This window comes from Salvelinus alpinus, chromosome 18 (assembly GCF_045679555.1).
Source record: "Salvelinus alpinus chromosome 18, SLU_Salpinus.1, whole genome shotgun sequence".
Classification (NCBI taxonomy): domain Eukaryota; kingdom Metazoa; phylum Chordata; class Actinopteri; order Salmoniformes; family Salmonidae; genus Salvelinus; species Salvelinus alpinus.
The window spans coordinates 26686509-26706964 of record NC_092103.1 but is presented as its reverse complement, the minus strand read 5'-3'; the positions used below and the strand labels follow the sequence as shown (position 1 = coordinate 26706964).

At 44.0% G+C, this 20456-nt stretch overlaps 1 protein-coding gene across 5 annotated transcripts in view; it reads right to left on the bottom strand.

The window, feature by feature from the left end:
- Window positions 1-909: 909 nt before the first annotated feature.
- Window positions 910-20456, bottom strand: part of mast4 (microtubule associated serine/threonine kinase family member 4) — a 181909-nt gene continuing 162362 nt past the window's right edge. For 4 of the 5 annotated variants that reach the window (XM_071350830.1, XM_071350832.1, XM_071350834.1 and 1 more), the window contains 14 exons: window positions 20225-20363; window positions 19684-19816; window positions 19259-19424; window positions 17626-17727; window positions 16515-16637; window positions 16291-16406; window positions 13612-13733; window positions 13159-13367; window positions 12739-12942; window positions 11779-12005; window positions 10161-10283; window positions 9470-9606; window positions 7891-8075; window positions 910-7721 (listed from right to left, as the gene is read on the bottom strand). In XM_071350830.1, coding sequence (XP_071206931.1) covers window positions 3874-7721; window positions 7891-8075; window positions 9470-9606; window positions 10161-10283; window positions 11779-12005; window positions 12739-12942; window positions 13159-13367; window positions 13612-13733; window positions 16291-16406; window positions 16515-16637; window positions 17626-17727; window positions 19259-19424; window positions 19684-19816; window positions 20225-20363 — 5834 coding nt within the window. In that variant the 3' untranslated portion in view covers window positions 910-3873. The remainder of the gene's footprint in view (window positions 7722-7890; window positions 8076-9469; window positions 9607-10160; window positions 10284-11778; window positions 12006-12738; window positions 12943-13158; window positions 13368-13611; window positions 13734-16290; window positions 16407-16514; window positions 16638-17625; window positions 17728-19258; window positions 19425-19683; window positions 19817-20224; window positions 20364-20456) is intronic. The other variant, XM_071350831.1, reaches the window with a different exon arrangement.

The following is a 20456-nucleotide window of genomic DNA, read 5'->3' as shown; positions in this document are numbered from 1 at the left end:
TTCTGAAAAGCCTGGAGAGTCTCAATTTGAGGGGCGGTTCCTTTAAGGACAGGATTGTTTCTAATGGTGAGATGTTTATACATGTTCCTCTTCTACAGAGACTGGTTTAGGCAGTGTGTGATGTCATATCTGTTAATAAGAATGCATTTCGCTACCTCACCAACCTGGCGTATGCAGATCTTAGTGGTAATAAACTAGTTGTAGCCAGTATGAATGAATTCTCTACACTGAATAATGTCCTGCTGAATTTAGCCATGAATCAGATAGAAATAGTTGACGTAGACTCTGTCAAAGCTTTAACAGAAAAGAGCAGAATTGACCTGAGTGACAACCCTTTAGCATGCAACTGTTCCAATATTCAATGAATGGGTTGGATTCAGAGCAATGCCAATAAAGTGATGAACATTGATAGGACAATGTGTTGGTTCAAAGGAAAGGTTATCAGATGTGCATTTGAATTGTGTTTTTTTTCCGCAGGCATGTTAGCATTTGGACTTGTCGTTATGTCAATGGCAATTTTACCAATTGCATTTGTCATCATTAAGAAAGAAATAGAGGATACGAACTGCTTTGAAAGGTAACAGGTTATAAGGATATAGTCAACTGCAGATGGTAACAGTTCAACTAACTTTCCAATAACCCTAGCCCAACCCTAAACTTCACCTCCAAAGAAAGTAGTTGCAGATGATAGTTTCAGCATTTATAGATGATCTTAATTAAGGGAACAGAGCAAAGTTTAGTTCACTGACTAACAATCAGGGTAGTTCAATCACATGCCTTACAGCTGAACATTCCAAGGTTAAATACAAGGCCAGGCATATGCAGCTCTTAATAATCTCTACATCACAACGCAAAAAAAATATGCATTCACATTTATGATCATTTCATTAAATCAACAAAAAGAAAAAATGAGTTTTATCATGCTTTTTATTCTCAGTGTTATGCAACTTTAGAAGTATAAATATCTGTTTTAATATACAACATCTATGACATCCATAGAGGTTTCCTTGGGCGAAATACCAAAACTGAACATTTTTATTGCACAGATCCTAAAAGACAAAACATAGTAAGCAAGTTCATCTAATGCTAGTTTCACACAAAGGAAAAAAGAAAACAAAAAACAAGCAGGACCATGTGGGACCCGACGGTTTTTGAAACAGACAGTCTAACAGCACAACTGGGTGGCAACAGACAGTCTAACAGCACAACTGGGTGGCAACAGACAGTCTAACAGCACAACTGGGTGGCTGGGTAGGTGAGGAAATCACAAACACTACTATCAAACATATTTCCTGTGATGTAGTACACAGATTTGGCAAATCAATTACACAATATACAAAATATACATCCATGAAGAATTTGTAAACAAACATTGAATGTGCTTTTTTTAAAGGATTTAAATGTCAATCGTCAGAAACAAAAGGCATGGAGACAAATATATGCTCCGTCATTCAAAGAAAGTGTTTTCGATTAATTTATGTCTGTATCCAGAGCCTGTTTGACAGGGGACAAGATGAGCTCCATAAGACATTTATCGCAATCATTCTTATCCTACTCTCCCCAAACTACTACAACTAGGAGGGGAAAGGTGTCTAATATTAAAGGTGAATTTCTCTTCTGCCCAAATGTTTGACAATAGATTTACAATAACTAATGAGAATAGTAAAACTTCAGATTCGGTTAACACATTTAAAAAATCTCTACAATCAATCTTATTTGTCTACAATGTGCCTTCTTGGGTACAGTATGCAATTTATGTAAATATATTATGTCCAGTTTACATAGTATTTTTTGTTTGCCTCCCTAAGATACAGTAGATTGTTTATTGTTATGACATATCCTACATTATAGAGTTAATATTGTATCGCATAATTAGAAACCTACTTTGTCTGATATTTTGGGAATGCAATCAAAAGGCTTGACAGCTGAACTACAGGACATCCCTATGTCAGTGTAAAATAAGTCAACCTTTTTCTGATACACAAAGCTAGTATCATCATCTAAACATCAACTGTCTAGAATAATGACATTTATGTATATGAACTAAGATTTGTATATTGGTGCATTTTGTTTTTACAAAATCCGTCCTTTCAAGCCTATTGTTAGCTAGACATTTAACTGGGCACAGTTTCATCTGGCCGATCTGGTACATAAATGTAGGCTACTGCATCACTTACGGAAAAAGAACGAAAACGACAAAAACAATACAAGGCTAGAACACAACTTCAGTACTGTAACTGAAATCTAATCTCTTGCAACCCTGACATTCTCAATAAATTTGCTTGACATTTACTTGAATTGAAGCCCTTTTTAAATTTACCATACCCGAAAATACATTTCACATTGTATGAATGTCTGTCCGTACAAATATAAACACAACTGGAAAACAACACCCAATAGACGCAGACACCTCCTTAAAAATGGACTGAGAAATCTCTTCCATAGTGTGGCAAACATACTTAGAATTGTTCGTTTATTCTAACTCCTTGGAGCTTGCATTCTACACATTGTCATAACATACATATTTCCTCCTGGGCTCAGCGAAGTATCTCAATTTTACACGGTCATTACAATTCTTCATACATCTTCACCACAAAATCACGATTGAACGCATTCTTGGGAACCACTCGCCCCTCTCACAGTTGTTTTCTGTTTATTTTCAACACTACATTTGAGGAAAAGCACAATTTCCCATGTAGGCTTTATTTCACCTCAAGTAAAATTCTGAACATATCAGAATGTGTTAAAATGACTGTTAGAGAGAGGATGTATTTTGGATAGATATACATAGACATTACATTAGCTTATTCTAGACCACAGACATTCTGAAATGACATATCATTGAGTATACAAACATGACATTGCAAAATATATATATATACAAAACAAACACATATATTCACTTAAGCCCATGTATCCCAATTTTTACAGTTAGTTTTGTCATACTTATGTACACAATTGCATAAAAATCAAAGGTTTAGAAATGTAGAGATGTGAAAGGAATGTGAATTACACCATAACCTGCTAAGAACAGCAAGTTCTTTTTTTTGTGTTTTTTTTAATTCTCCCTTAACTCTAAGGCCCCTTCCACTAAATATGATTCCAGAACCTTAAGATGATTCCATATTAAATAGTTCTAGGTGAGAAGCACAGGACATAGTGCATTCCTGCTGTGCACCGCTACCCAAAACAAAAAAACACATTTCACCTCTAGGTAATAAAAAAAAAAAGTGACATAAAGTATCTAAACAAACTTTTGGTGATATTTGACTTCTGTATGACGCTTGCCAGTGAATGATCTGCATCACTGTCACACAACTAAAATGGTTAATCCGATGATGTGCCATGACTACCGTATTTTCACCTCACAAAGCTTTTTGAGTGGGAGTGAAATAGTTCAGTCTACACGCATCGAAAGTCTGCTACCTTCAATTTCAGGTGCTCTTAACCCAGAACTCTAAACCCAGAGTGCAATTCAAAACCTTGGAAAAGGCTACTCCTTACTGCCCACTGACATTTTGATTGCACATTGCACTCTGCTGTCGATTAAAAAATAAAACCTCCAAACAATCACAGGATACAAATTTGACACTTTTTTTCTTCACACAGCAGAGGACCACAAATGAGCAGCAAATCATTTTCTACATTCAGTCCAAAAACATTACACATTTACAGTATCGCCCAAGCATATGCTTACACCACTACACACACACGCTCTCTCTCAGGATAACACACCTCTCTCACGCCATATAAACACTGAAGTAACAGCTTCCCCGGTTCTCAAAAAAATAAGGTATGATGACACTATGAATAACTAAAATGTCTGCCTTGTCTTATCTTGGACATATCGCAAAAGTAAGGGTCGCTGCTGTCTTATTTTTTGTTTGCGGGGCCGCGTGGCGACTCCTTGGTTTGCTTGTGTCGGGCCGAATCTTTGTCTGAACCCTCTTTCACCACAGTAGCCATTCTCAAAGTCTCTCTCTTTGTGTTTTTCTGTGTAGACGCTGCCTCTTGACCAGACTCCCTTTTCTTCTTGTCAGCCTGTTCTTTTCGGCTGCAGGCTACCTGTTTATCAGAGTTAGTGACCCTGGATTCAGCTTTACTGTGTTTGGCCTGGGGGGTACTGTTGCTGGTGGAGGTGGGTGTTGGCCCTGTGGTATCCACCCCACCCAGACTCCTATGAGAGTCTGATCTAAGGCCCTCTGACCTGGGAGCCTCTACCCTCGGTCTCCCCTGATCCTCCCTGGAGGTCTGGACCACAGCCTCCTGTCCGGTGCTGCCGCTGGCCCTGCTTGAGAGAGCTCCACCGTTGGGTGGGTGTGCTTCTCTTCTCATGGCTAGGGCCGGCAGGACTGGTACAGGGGTAGACTGGGAGGGAGCACTGGCTCCGGTCGGAGGCTCTTTTTGGGCCTGCTGTCGGGGTGCAGCAAGGACCGGCGCTGGCTCTTTCATTACTGGGGTTGCAGTTGGGGCAAGAGTTTTGTGAGGGGGGGATTTCTGTTTTGAGTCTATGATTTGTCTAACAGCTGAAGTAGTGATTTCCTTTTGTTTTGAGTTCATTGAGGTTGAGGCAGAGGTTTTGTGAGGGGGTGATTTTTGTTTTGAGTCCAGGTTATCTTTGATGACTTGGGCTGGGGTTGGGGCAAAGGTGTGGAGTTCTGGTTCTTTCTGTTTTGGGTCAGAGTGGTGTCTGACAACTGGGGTTGGGACAGGAGTTTGGCACAAAGATTTGTTTAGTTTGGAGTCTAAACTCTCTTTGACAATGTGGCTTTGGACCGAGGTTTTGAGTAGGGTTTCTTCCTGCTTTGAGTCTGGGATTTCTTTGACCATTGAGACTGTAGTTTCTTGCTGTTTTGAATCCAGGCTTACTTTGACGACTGGGGTGGGAGTTTTCACTTCATACCTCTCCCTCTCTTCCTCAGATCTTGGCTTAGTTTTGGGATTGATGGTTGTTTGATTTGTTGAAGCAGGACTTGGTGGTGACTGCTTCACTATCAGCACAGGACTCGTCTCTTTGGTATTCACATCAGCAGTTTGCTTTTTAGAGACTCTGATTTCTGCCTCAAGAGCCCCTTTGACCCAAGTCTTTTCAGCAAGTCGGTGTGTTAAATATGGCTTCTCTCCAGTCTTTGCAATGCTACCCTTTGTCTTTGGTGAAGTGGGACCGTGTCTAATTTGCTTTGCTACACTACTAATAGCTACCTGACTGCCAATGGGACAAGCATCTTCACATTGATCACACCTCTGTGTTGTTTTAGCAGTTGCAGTGTCCAAAATTCCTTTAGATAAGACACATTTTACATCCACTTTAGGACTTGTCTCTCTGACTTCGGCCATTTTATCTCTTGCTGCGTTTGCAGCTTTGAGCTCCTCAACAGCAGACACACTGGCCGGTTCACTGTCCTTGTTTAGTACTGGCCTGTTGCTTTGAACCTTTTCCGAGTTTTGGGTTTTCCCTGTGGCGTCCTGTCTTGGAGACATTTGACCACTTGTTCGGTTCATATCTCCAAGACTAGAGATTGGAGCAGGGATGGACGTTTGTGTTGTGGTCACTGTCGAGGGACTGCTGTATACCATCTGCTGCTTTGACAGGTATGAATTCTTCTCTAAATTATATTGTACACCTGTAGTGATGCTACTTGTATTCTCAGCTGGTCTTTGTTTCTCATTGCTCTGCAGGTAACTGGGCCCTGACTGACAATCTGAACTTTGCTTCACTGGTACAGCTGCATGAGGGGCAGTTGCTTGAACCTCCACCTTTGAGGCAGGAAAGGATGCACCAGTATTTCTGGGACTCTCCGTCTTTGGAACGACAACTGTATCTGATGTCTTGGAGATATCGGTGTTGTTTTGCTGTGCGGGGGCTGGGGTCTCTTGAGGTGGCTCCACCTCCTCCTCCTGGTCTTCGTTGCTGACCTCCCGTATGGAGGGCGTCTTCCCACAGTTGGAGAAGTGGGCGCTGTGGCGGAATGCCCTATGATCGTGAGTTATCATACTGGACCTGCTCTCTTGTTTCCCCCCAAAGTCTGAGACCTCCGCCTTGGAGAGAGCCATTGGGGGTTCATGGTGACTAGGTCTGTTGTGTGGCTTCTCACCACTGCTACTGCATTTAAGCCCTGTGTTGGTAATACTAGCCTCCTCGTTGGTGGGAATTGGACTGCTAAGGGCCACAACAGCTCCAGGGCTTAGTATACTGGTGGGGGGGCTCTTCTGCTTGTCAGATGGTTTTAGCAGGGGAATCAACACCTGCCGCTCAACTGGGCTTTGCAGCCACATGGGCGTCCCTATCGAGTCCATATCACCATCAGACATCTTAGAGAGGCAGGTGTCTGTTTTAGACACCCTTGGCCCGGAGAGCAGGCCAATGTCTAGGGTGCCCTCCAGGGGTTTGAGGGAGGAGACCAGACGCCCCTCCAGCTTGTACTCTGAGGAGGTCTTCCTGAGGGAGCCTTCACTGGAGGAGATGAGCTGGAGTTTCTCCACAGCGCTTCCCTCTCCTCTCCCAGCAAATATCTTGGGGTTCAGGCCCTCAGGGCTGGAGTGGACGCTACCCATGGTACCCTTGACATGGTCTAGAGCCAGGGCAGAGTCCAGCTGAAGACTCTTGGACCGGGTGGAGCCAAAATGGAGGCTCTCATGAATGACGGGAGAGAGTCGACACATGCAGTCTTCTCGCTCCTCGAATGACTGCCTCTTCCGGGCAAACTCCATGTTGGGGGCCTTGAAGTCAAGCCTGTCTGGCTTACCACCCTCCTTGCTCTGCCTGGACAGCTGCCACTCAGTCTTCTGGGGGCTCCAGTCAGGGTGGATGGAGCACAGTGGCGAGTCAGAGCTATTGCCCACTAGTGGTTCAGGGCTGCCGTCACTGGCCCGAGTGTTCAGCTTCTTGTACAGGACATCTTTCACAGTGGTGCTGGCAGCTTTGCCTTCCAGTGAGACTGTCTCTGAGCCTTGATTTCTGCCATGGCTTCTTCCTCCTTCAGCACCAGACATATCAGACTCCTGTAGTGCGTCCTGCTTCTGCAGGGACTCTCGCCTCTCTGACCAGTCCTGTCTTTTCATCACCACCTTGGCTTTCAGTTTCTCCTTGTCCAGCTCCTCCATAGACTCCTGGCGGCCCACCTTGCGTCCAACAGGCCTCTTGAGGCAGCCCTGCTCTGCCGGACGGACCCGGGTGATGGCCGGAGGCTCGCAGGACGTCTCCTCCACACTCTGCAGGGTGTGGTGGTCCCTGTCCCCAGGCATCAACTCTTCTCCCTGGGCCTCTTCCTGGGTCACCTCCAGGTTGTGCTTCCTGGAACACATGTGTTTCTTGTCGCCCGTGTAGGAGGGCGACAGCTTCTCCTCCGACTGCACCCGCTTAAGGAGCGGCGAACGGGGAGGCTCTGCGCTCTTGGGACGTGCCATGTGGCGGACAATGGTAGGGGGCGAGTGCATCTTGACTGGGAATGCTTGGGTGGTCTTGGAGATCCCCATGGACCCATGGCTAAGTAAAGGAGAGGGAGAGCGCTGCGGGGAGGTGGGCTGGGGGGTCGGGGATGGGGTGCGGGCCAGAGGGGAGAGGGGAATGCTACCGACAGACTTGCGACGGCCCTGTCGGAGCCTCTGGCCAGTCAGTTTGGGGCCCAGTCCGTGGAGGGTGCTGGGACGGATGTGGCCGGAGCCTGCGGGGGAGTTTGGAGCGCTGGAGCTGGGAGAGCTACTCTGAGAGGAGTTGCCACCTGGAAACACAGGGAAGGACGTTATTCAACTATAATATTTAATAGTGTTAAATATTGTACATTCATCCTAATTTAACAAACATGGATTGTTTTACTGACACACCACGTATTTTATTGATTAAAATCAATTTTATTCCATAAAATGTAAATGAAAGACGGTCACTCTCACCTGACTGATTGAAGTCAGGGGTGGGTCGGAAAGCTGCAGTGGGGGAGCGGGGAGACATGCTGTGAGTAGGGGAACCTGGGAGACTCTCCCCAGAGGACAGGGAGCGGTTGAAGGAGGAGAAACTGCGGCTGGTGTGGAGCAGAGGGGAGGGCTGCATGGCAAAACGCCTGAAAACAGACCGCCGCCTGTGGGGAAAGAGAGAAGACACGGTCAGTCTATCACTATGAGGCCCAGGCACTCCCTACATTAGATTGGTGGTCTAGACTCTAGACAGTCTAATCTAAGAGAATTATACTTCAAATGGTGTTATTACTATATATGCGTTCTGGCAAAGAGCGCAAAGAGAGAAGACACAGAGAGAAGACACTGAATCAGTCCACCACTATAGGGCCAAGCAAGAATGTTCCATAGAAAATGCAATTTTTGTAGGTAGAAAATAGATGTGTAGTGTTGTGACATCTATGATCATTGTTCTTAAAATGGTGGTAAACAATGTACATAATATTCCCGAGTAATCAATTAAACAATTCAGTGAAAGAAAAAGGAAAGCCAGAGTAAGATCTTTGAAATTAAAAACTTAAGACTGACATGTGACGAGGGTTGACATTGTCAAGCAGTGACAGACAGTTTTAGCACCGTTGCAAGGAGCCACAGCTACACCCTGTGGTTATACCGTATATGACAAAATCTGGACATGTTAGATGTTCAAATTTACTAGCGACCTCTACAGAGCAGACTTATAGAGATTTAGTTCATTTGTATTATTATGGATCCCCATTAGCTGCTGGGGTCCTGCAAAATTAAGGCAGTTTATACAATCTAAAAAAACATTACAATATATTCACAGATTTCACAACAGTGTGCCTCCTCAGGCGCCTACTCCACCACTACCACATATCTACAGCACTAAATCCATGTGTATGTGTGTATAGTGCGTATGTTATCGTGTGTGTGTGTGTGTGTATGCATGTGTCTGTGCCTACGTTTGTGTTGCTTCACAGTCCCCGCTGTTCCATAAGGTGTTTTTTATCAGTATTTTAAAATCTGATTCTCTTGCTTGCATCAGTTACTTGACGTGGAATAGAGTTCCATGTAGTCATGGCTCTATGTAGTACTGTGCACCTCCCATAGTCTGTTCTGGACTTGGGGACTGTGAAGAGACCTCGTGGCATCTCTTGTGTGGTATGCATGGGTGTCCGAGCTGTGTGCCAGTAGTTTAGACAGACAGCTTGGTGCATTCAACATGTTAATACCGCTCATAAATACAAGTAGTGATGAAGTAAATCACTCCTCCACTTTGAGGCAGGAGAGATTGACATGCATATTATTATTAGCTCTCTGTGTACATCCAAGGGCCAGCCGTTATGCCCTGTTCTGAGCCAATTGCAATTTTCCTAAGTCCTTTTTTGTGGCACCTGACCACACGACTGAATAGTAGTCAAGGTGCGACAAGGAACAACTAGGGCCTGTAGGACCTGCATTGTTGATAGTGTTGTTAACTATTAGATATAGTTCATATCTAATAACAAAATGGTTTCTCGTATAGAAAATAACACTAAACCAAACACGAATTTCTTGCCTTTCTTGCGTCTTCTCCTTCTTGGGCTTCTTGGTGCGTCGGACCATCTTGCTCCTGTAGCTGTTCCTCCTGGCAGGCCCTGTTTTGATGAAGGTGTTCTCAAACGCAGTGGTGGAGATGGCTACCCTACTGCCACTCTGGAAAGGAAGCAAATACAGAGATCCATAAGATAAACTGGCCCAAAATGAATTAGCTCCATTGTAAGAGTATGAAGTTACAAACAGGGTTGAGTTAAAAAAGTGGGCTTGACTGTAAATTAAATTACCGCTAGATAAACAGTCTATTATAAACTGGGTGGTTCAAGCCCTGAATGCTGATTGGCTGACAGCCATGGTATATCAGACCGTATACGACAGGTACGACAACCTTTATTTTAACTGCTCTAATTACATTGGTAACTAGTTTATAATAGGAATAAGGTACCTCAGGGGTTTGTAATATATGGCCAATATACCATATACATACCGCGTTGCGTCATGCTTAAGAACAGCCCTTAGCCGTGGTATATTGGCCATATACCACACCCCCTCTGGACTTATTGCTTATATATATATATATCATCATGAGAGTATCAAGTTACAAACTCCAGATACCTTATGCGATTGCGTCATAACCTTTTGTGGATGTAATGGTGGACAATTGTTATTAGCAGTTTTATCTGATGAAAGCTTTGTATCTAATGTTCTCTGACCTTGAGCAGCAGTTCCACCACCTCAGTGTGGACCAGGCCGTGGACCGTCTCTCCATTCACATGAGTGATGAGGTCACCAGCTTTCAGCCCTGCCTTGTGGGCCGGACCCGGGTCCTCCACACTCTGAACAAAACACAGAAACACACTATTAGCTACTTTATCTATAATCACTCCGTAATGAAACATTGCAGTACAAAAACAAAAATTGTTTTCCCATGGTGCAGGTTTAATTGAATCCAGCCACTCAACCTATTATTCAATATCTAATAACACAGATGAAAGTGACCACTTGCTGTACCAACAGAAATGTACTATTTTATCAGTGCTTCATTAGATATTTGACTGTGCTTGTTTGAACATGATCAAACACGAGGCTGTGAAAAGTCACATTCTCAGCGCCACCCAGAAGCTCCTCGACTCGTTTCAGTTTGACTATCAGCCCAGCAGAGGAGTTGATGATGCCATTCTTACTCTCCTCAACATGGTCTATAGACATCTAGAAGGTGCCAAAAATCCCATGTCAGGGTTCTGTATGTTGACTTCTCTTCTGCCTTCCAACACAATCTAGCCTTACATTCTGGCACAGAGACTCATAAGGGACTTCTCCTTAGATTGGGGGGCTGGTTTTGTGGCTGTTGGACTTCCTGAGCCAGAAGTCACAGCGGGTCAAAGTAGGTCCCCCACCTGTCGGACATACGCACCACCAACAAAGGCTCTCCTTAGGGAAGTGTTTAGTCCCCCTTCCTGTACACTAATAGTTGTACTAGTTCCCATCCTGACAGACACCTCGTTAAGTTCGCTGATGACACTGCCTTGATCAGCCTGTTGCATGATGACGAGGAACACCATGGCCCGGTCCTAAATTACTTTGTAGAGTGGTGTGATGAATCACACTTGGTCCTCAATACCAATAAGACCAAAGAGATGTGCATAGACTTCAGGAAGCGTACAACGCCTACCTCTGCAACATCTATCAGAGGTCAGAACATAGATATTTGTAGAGGAATACAAATATCTGGGTGTCCTCTTGGACAACAAGCTTCAGTGGCGTAAATGTACAGACCTGAGACTGTACTTTCTCAAAAAGCTGGGATCTTTTAAGGTTGACTGTACTAAACCGACTCTGTTTTACAAATCTTTCATTGGTTTGGGAATGCCACAGTCAGCCAGATAAATATGCTGAGGGATTAGACAGGCCTGTATCAGATCTTTATGGTCAGGGCCCTCAGCAAGACACAGTATATGGGGGGCTGGTGAATCGTCTGGGGGACACTGGAACATGTGTATGGGGGGCTGGTGAACTGTCATTTCAGGCCCAAGCCACCCCCTGTACCCAGACTTTGAACTACTCCCCTCTGGGTGCAGGTATAGGGCACCCCCCGGCAAGAAAAACAGAACTAGACAATAATTTGTGCCAGGTGTGATATCCCTCCGAAACAGCTCGGGCTAATGTTCCTATCGACCCAGTAAGGCCAGCAGGCTATTCTATTTTTATTGGTATGTATCCATTATGAAAGTTGTATTGTGAATTTGTTTTGTATTTAAACGTGTACATGACACTGCAACAACATTTCCTCATGGGGACAATAAAGTCAGTAAATCAAAGTAAAGTTCTTACCCAGACTGTGTGGTAGACAGTGTAGACATCACGATCGCATGCGTACACCGGGATGGCCCGCAGCGTAAAGCCAAATTTCTTCCCCGAGCTGTGGATGATGATTGGATGCCTAGGGTTGATGACGCCGAGGGAGGAGTCTCGGCTGGGTGAGGAGTCACGAGAGGAAGGGTCAGAGGAGAGAGAGTAGGGGGATATGGGGCTGGCCAGTGGGGACACCCCAAAGATATCTGGAACAAGACAGACAAATATAGATTATCATTTGAAATGACTAAAAACGTCTGTAAATATCACAAAGTCGGCCTTTAAGATATCTGGAACAATGAGAAACACAATTCTAATGATATCTGTACTGTAATGATAATCTATATTTGTCTGTCTTGTTCCAGAGAGACACATTAATGAAGGGCATTATTACTTGGGAAAATAATATGGTCATTGTGATACAATCAAGGGACTAATCTGGCAATGTGCCAGATACATTGTGAGAGCAAAATAAATGTTGCCATAGACGTTTTTATATAGCACACCATCAATTTTTATGCTAATTTTATAGGGTGAATTTTCCAATTCTTCAAACCAAAATACCCAGTTGAGGTTCATTTAAAGGTTAAAACACAAGACACGCATACAAAGACCGCTATTGTCATTTCTATTGATCTGTCTTCCTGTAGCTCTCCCCTCAGTAGCCAGCTGTTCCTATACAGCCTGGAATCACTACGCCCCTGCTGGGAGTGAGACATGAGGGATTTACCCTTAGGGGGTGTTTTTCTCAGCTACTACCTCAGTTAGGCTCCTCTTCTGTGCTACTGCATATATAGCCACTCCATAAACTGTAGCCTCTTCCCAGCAGCAGCCGGGCCAATTTCACACAGATCTAATGGCCTCTCATTGCTCTTTAACCATCCTTAACTCGAAATGCTGGAGATCGCAGGGGTAGGGTGTGTGTATCGTCTGACTCACCTCCAGGGATCATGAGGGAGAGGGCACTGGCTGAGACAGACTTGGGGACTTTGGCAACAACACCATGCTTCTCTCCATGTCTATCAGGCCGCAGGCCGGCATGCTGGCCTCCCAGGTCCATGGGGGTCTTGGAGGAGGAGTCAGGGCTGTCTAAGCCCTCCCCTCTGGAGGGATGCAGGTCCAGGTGCTCAGAGAAACTACCTACTGACCAAAGAAGAACAGGTACAATGTCCCATATTTTTTTTAGTTACAGTCAGGCACATTAAAAAAATTGAAACAACTCCACGTGATACCCGTATCATTACTCTTCTGCTCTTGAATATCAGCTAAACCAGTCTTCAACAGCCAACATGATGCCAATTCTTTAACACAATCCCTACATCTTCTACCAGCTTTAACCAGTGCTCGAGGCCTCCATACCAGAGAGAGTAGCCCCGCTGTGGGTGCTCCCGGGGGTGGTTGCATCAGCCTCATCCTCTTCTATGGAGAAGGCCAACTTGGTGGGGTCCCTTAGGGCCAGGGACTCCTCGTCTCCGTCCTCAGCTGAGATGGCGAACTTGGGGAGCAGGCCGGGCGGGCGAGGGCCCATGCTGGGGCTCTCTGTGTCTGAGGATTGGGTGAGGGAGGGCCTGGGGGGAGAAAGGAGGAATGGATAAATATCAACCCCCATCAGAAAAAACATTCAGAACATACTAGCTAACTATTATAGATGTTGTACTGACAAAATGGGTTAATATAAGCAGGTTATGCACTGCCATCTTTGTCTTAAGGTATTCCGAGACCCTGCAATAGTGGGGGAACTTAAATAATACCAAAAGTGTGTGAAAACAATAGATAGTTTGAGTATAGCAGAAGGGATGTTGTGAGGCGTACATTTCAGTGAACTCCGGTGTCCAGCTCAGAGAGTCTACAGTCAGAGGGCTCTCACTCTTCTTCTCCTCAGGCTCTCCCTTCCCCTCCAGCTGGCCACGGGACAGGTCCAAGCTGCTGTACACCTACACACCACACAGACAGACAAACAGTTAACCCTTTACACTCGTGGGAATTGGCCTATATGGATAGGGCTAAATTGAAATGTTTCTTACAGAAGAAACGCATATGCATAACCATGGTAGCAATTGAAAGGGAACAGTTTGGAGATTATGGGGAAATTATTACGCCAAAGTTGAGGATAACAGTTCACCTGACAAGACTGAATCCAAACATTACACTGTTAATTTGACTTTTGCTGCATTTGTTGATAATGAAATCTGAGAATACATTAAGTAACATGAGAATATTCCTTGATAATTGAGGAAGTTGCAACATAAGACAAAGAAATTACAAGGGTTTGATGAGAGGACTAACAAAGTGTCTCCAAAGTGTGCTAAGTAATTTCGATGCACTTTATGACTCAAGGATGACAAACTATAAGGTGTTTTTTTCTCTCTCTTAGCTGTATTGTTGAGGATTTAGAGCAGGTGGTGTCAAACTCATTCCATAGAGAGCCAAGTGTCTGAAGATTGTTTGTCTCTCCTTTCAATTAAGACCTAGACAATCAGGTGAGGGGAGTTCTTTACTAATTAGTGACCATGATTCATCAATCAAGTACAAGGGAGGAGCGTAAACATGCAGACACGCAGCCATCCATGGAATGAGTTTGACACCCGAACTAGAGCAAGTGCACTTGTAGTTATTTTGTTTGGGACTCAACCCTGCGTCCCCGCCATCACACAATGATCCATTAGAAATCGTGCAATTTGAAAGCCTGATCTATTGCCAACATGACTAGCTAAGTTGTAAATATGATATTACAGTTTTAGGCTTCACGATGCAATTCAGAGAAACAGATGGTAATTTTGGTGTGCATAGAAATGAGTCATGAGTGCATTCAGGTGCGTGTGCCGCGGTGCATTTTCTTAACAATAGACAAACATAGGCTCCTTCTGTTCAGAACAACCCAGGGTATGTCATCTTGTAACTGTACATCAAACATAGTGATCATAAACGTTGACACTGTATATGACGAGTTATATGGAAATGTAAAGTGCACATTTAGACTCAATGTGTGTTTGGCTTGCTTGTATGACAGAGGTATTTATTATAATCCTCAACATCTATCAAAATACATAGTCCTCTTAATTTACAGTATTTCCCTCACTCAGACAACAAAACATTTGCAAAAGTTGCCCAATGAGAGGGAGGGATGGGGCAACTTCTTGTCGTGTGCTGTGCTCAAGTTCAGAACGGCTGTCAGTCAAAACCCATACAGAGCTGTGAAGCACAGAGCCAGAGCTCTGAAGTTATGTATAGTAGTGCCAGGATGATACCAGTATCGCGATACTCGTTAGTATCGTGGCAAAGAAACAAAACACAAAGCGGATTTGACTTCTTCAGAAAAACAGCCCTAATGTTGGAAACAAACGTCATCCAGAGTCACATGTATTTATTTTCCAAACTATAAGCACACAATATTTGACATACAGCAGGTTTTTAAAGGACCAAAGAGTTTGATCTGCTTCGCGTTTTCATTTTTGCCTTGGAACAGAAGACTTTGATACTGGTATTGTCACAGCCCTAATTTATAGCATGTTACTATACTTCCACTGTGTTCCAATTTAGTCGTTTATCAGTGCCCAAATGTTCAATTTTCAACCCGTATATGGGTACGAGTGTAGAGGGCTACATACCTGGACACCATGCAGGGACAGACACACAGACAGAGACTTTACAGACAGAGACTTTCCTCATAGAGGACAAGATTACTACACCTAAACAACATCATCAATATATCCAGTTAGTATTGGGACACAGAGTCTGATACCATAGAAACCACAGTCAGTGGTTCCAAAATAGTGGCAGCAGCCACTGGTTAGCCACGGGTTAGACTATCAGGCCGTGCACAAAAAACTGGTGGGTAACAAAAACTCAAAAAGATCTAGGTAGGTAACTGAACAAAAACTCTTCCTCTGAGACATTCTTCTGCCTTAGAAGGCACTTTGTGTATTATTTTCAGAGGCAGAGCGTACTGCAATGCAGCACAACAATGTGTGCAAGTCTGTGTGTGTGTTTGCATTGTGTTCTAAGTTCTACCAAAATAGATCTGATTTGCAGCAGAAAATTTATGCAAAGCCGAGCTCTACATAACATGCTGCAGGGGGGTTGGGGGGAAAGACGCAAAGAATGTTATGAACCAAAAATCTATCATGTTGGGTTTTCATTGAAAGCTGCAGAAATTTGTATGAACTACATACATTTTCTGTTGTGGGTAACTACCTCATTGATCCACCATTGTTTTTCAATCATATGGAGTAATATGGAAGTCAGTAAGCAGTAATACCTTGAGCGAATCTTTTGTAATTTATCGAGACAGAGAGAGGAGGGGCGGGTAGAGTGGGGGGAGATATAGACAGAGAGAGAGGGGGGGTTGGAGTGTGGGGGGGAGATAGACAGAGAGAGAGGGGGGGGGTGGAGTGTGGGGGGGAGATAGACAGAGAGAGAGGGGGGGGGGGGGTTGGAGTGTGGGGGGGAGATAGACAGAGAGAGAAAGGTACAAAGAGAAAGACAACCCACCTTGGAGAATCTGTGAGAGCAGGACGAGAACTGACGTAGCTCCACGTTGAAGTCTTCATCATTGGTATCCTCCTCTTCTTCCTCTGTCTCCAAGTGATGGTACCTATCTGATCGAGCTGTGGGGATAAAACATTAGTTACCATCTTTACTAACTTTCACTTTTGAAGTGGCTGTATTCTATAGTATAGGTTAGTGTACATTTTGAGAGCAGGAAGTAAACTCACTGTCAAAGTAGCTGGTGTCGTCCTCTGACTCCAGCTGAGGGATGAACTCAGCCTTCTGTCTCAGCAGACTGTCCCAGTCCAGAGTGTGGAAGAACTGGTGGTGCTTCACCTCATATGCACCACCTAAGGATGGATGGACATGCAGTACACATTAAGAACACATAGACGCTCAGAGATACACAGATATCTTGCACACAAAAGCCTAGTGAATGCACACACTACAAACGCACTCAAACACACTTCCGCTCCATCCAAGATAAAGGTTGACATTGGACAGCGGTGGCACTGCCCCAACACAAAAGGAAGAAGTGCAGACGCTAACATTACTTCCTCGCTTTATCATTGGCCGGCACCCAAAAGTCGTATCACCGGCCATAAATTATGCAGTGCAATTTCCTGCCGGTGACCTTTGAGGAAGAGACGGAGGGCCGCCTGCTGAATGGTTCGACTCGACCCAGGGGATTGGCTCTGATGAATGCAGTCCTGTGTAACCTGATTAGATTGAATCTGCTACGCAGGAGACAAAGTCTACATCCTAAATGGCCCACTATTCCCTATGCTGCACTACTTTTGACCAGAGCCCTATGGGCTATATAGGGTGCCATTTTAGACGTAGTCAAACAGTGGGCGGCCCGTGGTCTCCGGTCAAGGACCATGTTTACAATCCGCAGATGCTGATGATGCGTGACCTTGCCCAGGTCGACATTCCTGAGGGGGCCCATTTACAAGGCAGCATTCTTATGTGATAAACTGTTTCGCCTATTTGGTTGACCCAATTTATCCCTCTGTATGTGATGAGAAGGCACATGGGCAGTTATGGGAATATACCACTGTCTGTACCTGGACTATTATATCTGAGGGGAGATAAGAGGTTTACAACCAGTTTAACAGTAAAACGTTTCCTTTGTGCCCTGTGCTGAGTTTCAACAAACTAAAAGTAACCCACATAAATGTGCCAGAACTGTAGGTTCTTTACACATTGTCCTTTCCAGCACGGTTCCATCAACTATGGTGAATGTGAAACCAGGCCAGCCCAGTACAGCTTGGCTTGGCTCAGTAGTGTGAAAATGGTATTTGTGTGTGGCATGTGTTGTGCACAACTTGTGACTACCTGTGCCCATCCTCTCCAGGGGGTTCTGTCTAAGTAGGAGGGTGATCAGTTCCTGGGAGTCAGCAGGGGGAGCGTCCTCTCCCTCCGGCCAGTTGATCTCATCTGGGAAACAACACATACTCAGTTCGTTAGCACTTTGTAATATCCCAGAAACAACATATACTGCGTTAGCTAGCAGTTAGCAATATCCCATAGACAACACATACTGAGTTAGCTAGCAGTTAGCAATATCCCATAGACAACACATACTGAGTTAGCTAGCAGTTAGCAATATCCCATAGACAACACATACTGAGTTAGCTAGCAGTTAGCAATATCCCATAGACAACACATACTGAGTTAGCTAGCAGTTAGCAATATCCCATAGACAACACATACTGAGTTAGCTAGCAGTTAGCAATATCCCATAGACAACACATACTGAGTTAGCTAGCAGTAAGCCACAGTTTTAACAGTCCCACAATTATAATCTGATTAATGAATGCTATTGTGCACTTCCTTAGACAAAGGTCATATTGTTTATTATTGACAACCTTCACTACCTCAAGGATGAGAAATTCAATTGATTAGTGTCTGTTCTCCAGTACTAAAATAATGTGTTATCCAGGTCTGAAAAAAATTATAATGATGTGATAATAAAATCCTTGTGTCTGCATGTTTGTGTGTGTACCTCAATGTGTCTGTTTGAGTCTGTTCATGTGTGTTTGACCGGTGTAGACCGCTAGCAACAGTTGAGAAATACCAGTGTACACCAAACCAGTAGAATCTGTGCCATACCACGGTTGTCTCCTTGGCGCCATGAGGCCCCCATTTTAATCAAATTTGGGAGTGGGGCATGAATATGCATGGTGGCCCTCAGGCCTGAGCAGCGTGGCATTCAGCTCAGTGTGTTCAGAGCCCTTTAATTAACACTGGGTCCCTATGGTCTGGTATGATGGAGAGGACACCAAATCTGTCATTGCACCACATTAATTAACATAGGATAGATCGAGCTTATGTGTAAAGGATCAGTTTACAAAGAACATCGCATGCTGACATTAAAAATCTTATTCGTTGCATAGAACAAGTAGGCGAATACACCATGTCTGTGCTATACACTTAAAATGGCTAGAAAATAATGGCCATAAGGAATTTTGCACAATATAGAGCACACCAAATCTGTCAAAGCACACCATTCAATTTCATAGGATAGATAGAGGGGGCTCTCTGAGGTTCCCTGTATAGACTCCTCTCTAAGAATTTCCACTGCTGACATTTTTTAAAAGTCTTATTCCTTTATTCAGCATAATGTGCTGTAAATGTAAAAAGGCTTTAACACAACAGCCATAAGGAAGTTATCATCAATTGGAACTTGAGAAATGTCTTTAGTTCTAATGTAGAGCCACATCCCACACAATCGGTTTTGTGCATAACATGCCTTGATCCCAAATAAATCGGAAAGATTGGCACCATCCAATTCCATACTATTTAGTTAGATATTGCCAATCTTTCCCATTCACTGGGGATAAAGGCCTTCAGATTTGTATCCTACTTAGTCATGCATTGATGTCAATGGTAAGTGAAATTTCAACATAATTGGAATTTAAGATTCGCCCTAAATGTCAACTCAAAAAGAGAGAAGAGTGAGACTGACCACTGATGACCTGTCCGAACAGTTCTTCTGGTGTGTCTCCAAAGAAGGGTACGCAACCCACCAGGAACTCATAGAGGATGATGCCCATGGCCCACCAGTCCACTGGTTTCCCATAACCCTGTCTAAGGATCACCTCTGGAGCGATGTACTCTGGGGTCCCACACACCTACACACACAGACAGAAGGCAACAGGTACTAGTAGTACGTTTTGGTGAAACGGTAAGGCTTGAAACTGTCATATTTGATAAACAATAACCTGAAAGCTGTAGGTATTCAGTCTGAGCATGTCAAACAGTGTTCAAACTGGATACCATAATGGTCATGTTCTCTCTGCTTGCTTGTTTTAATTATGAGAAACTATAAATGAGTGAGAAAGACTGGCCTATACTGTAGGTAGAATGCCAATCCATCTCCACACACTGTACCTGTTTATCAGAGAACTCTCGGGCGTCCTTCTCTATGTGTCCCTCATACAGGTTAGTGGTCATGTTCATCAGGCCCACCTTGGACAGCCCAAAGTCTGTCAGCTTGATGTGACCCATGGAGGTCACCAACAGACTGGGGGGTGGGGGAGAAACACACAAGCATCACATAGATACCAATGAAAATAGATCTCCAAATCTGGCTCAGAATACAATAAGTAAATGAGTGACTGCTTTGCTTGCTCTTTGGGATTTTAGGCTAGGTATCTGTAAAGCACTTTGTGACAACTGCTCATGTATAAAGGGCTTCATAAAATAAATGTGATTGATAGACATCAATGACCAAAGTGACTGTGACTATTTTAAAAACATAAAGATCAGCAGTCTGAAGGGTGTCTAAACAGATCTGTTCATGCAGTCTTGCCAACTACTATGACATGTCTTACTAGGGTAAGACAGCACTAACAGATCTGAGATTAGACTCTATCTATCTACATTCCCAGTGATAGTAGCTGACTATACTATAGAGATAATAGAGACTGACTTGTCTGGTTTGAGGTCCCTGTGGACGATGCCATAGTTGTGGAGGTACTCCAGAGCCAGCACCGTCTCAGCAAAGTACATCTTGGCCATGTCCACAGGCAGGGGGCCCATGTTCTTCAGCAGGTTGGCACAGTCACCGCCTAATGGCATACAGACACAGAATTGTCTTACTGAGTTAATTCTGACAATAAAATACTGTATACTACAATGAAGTACATTCAACATATGATTAA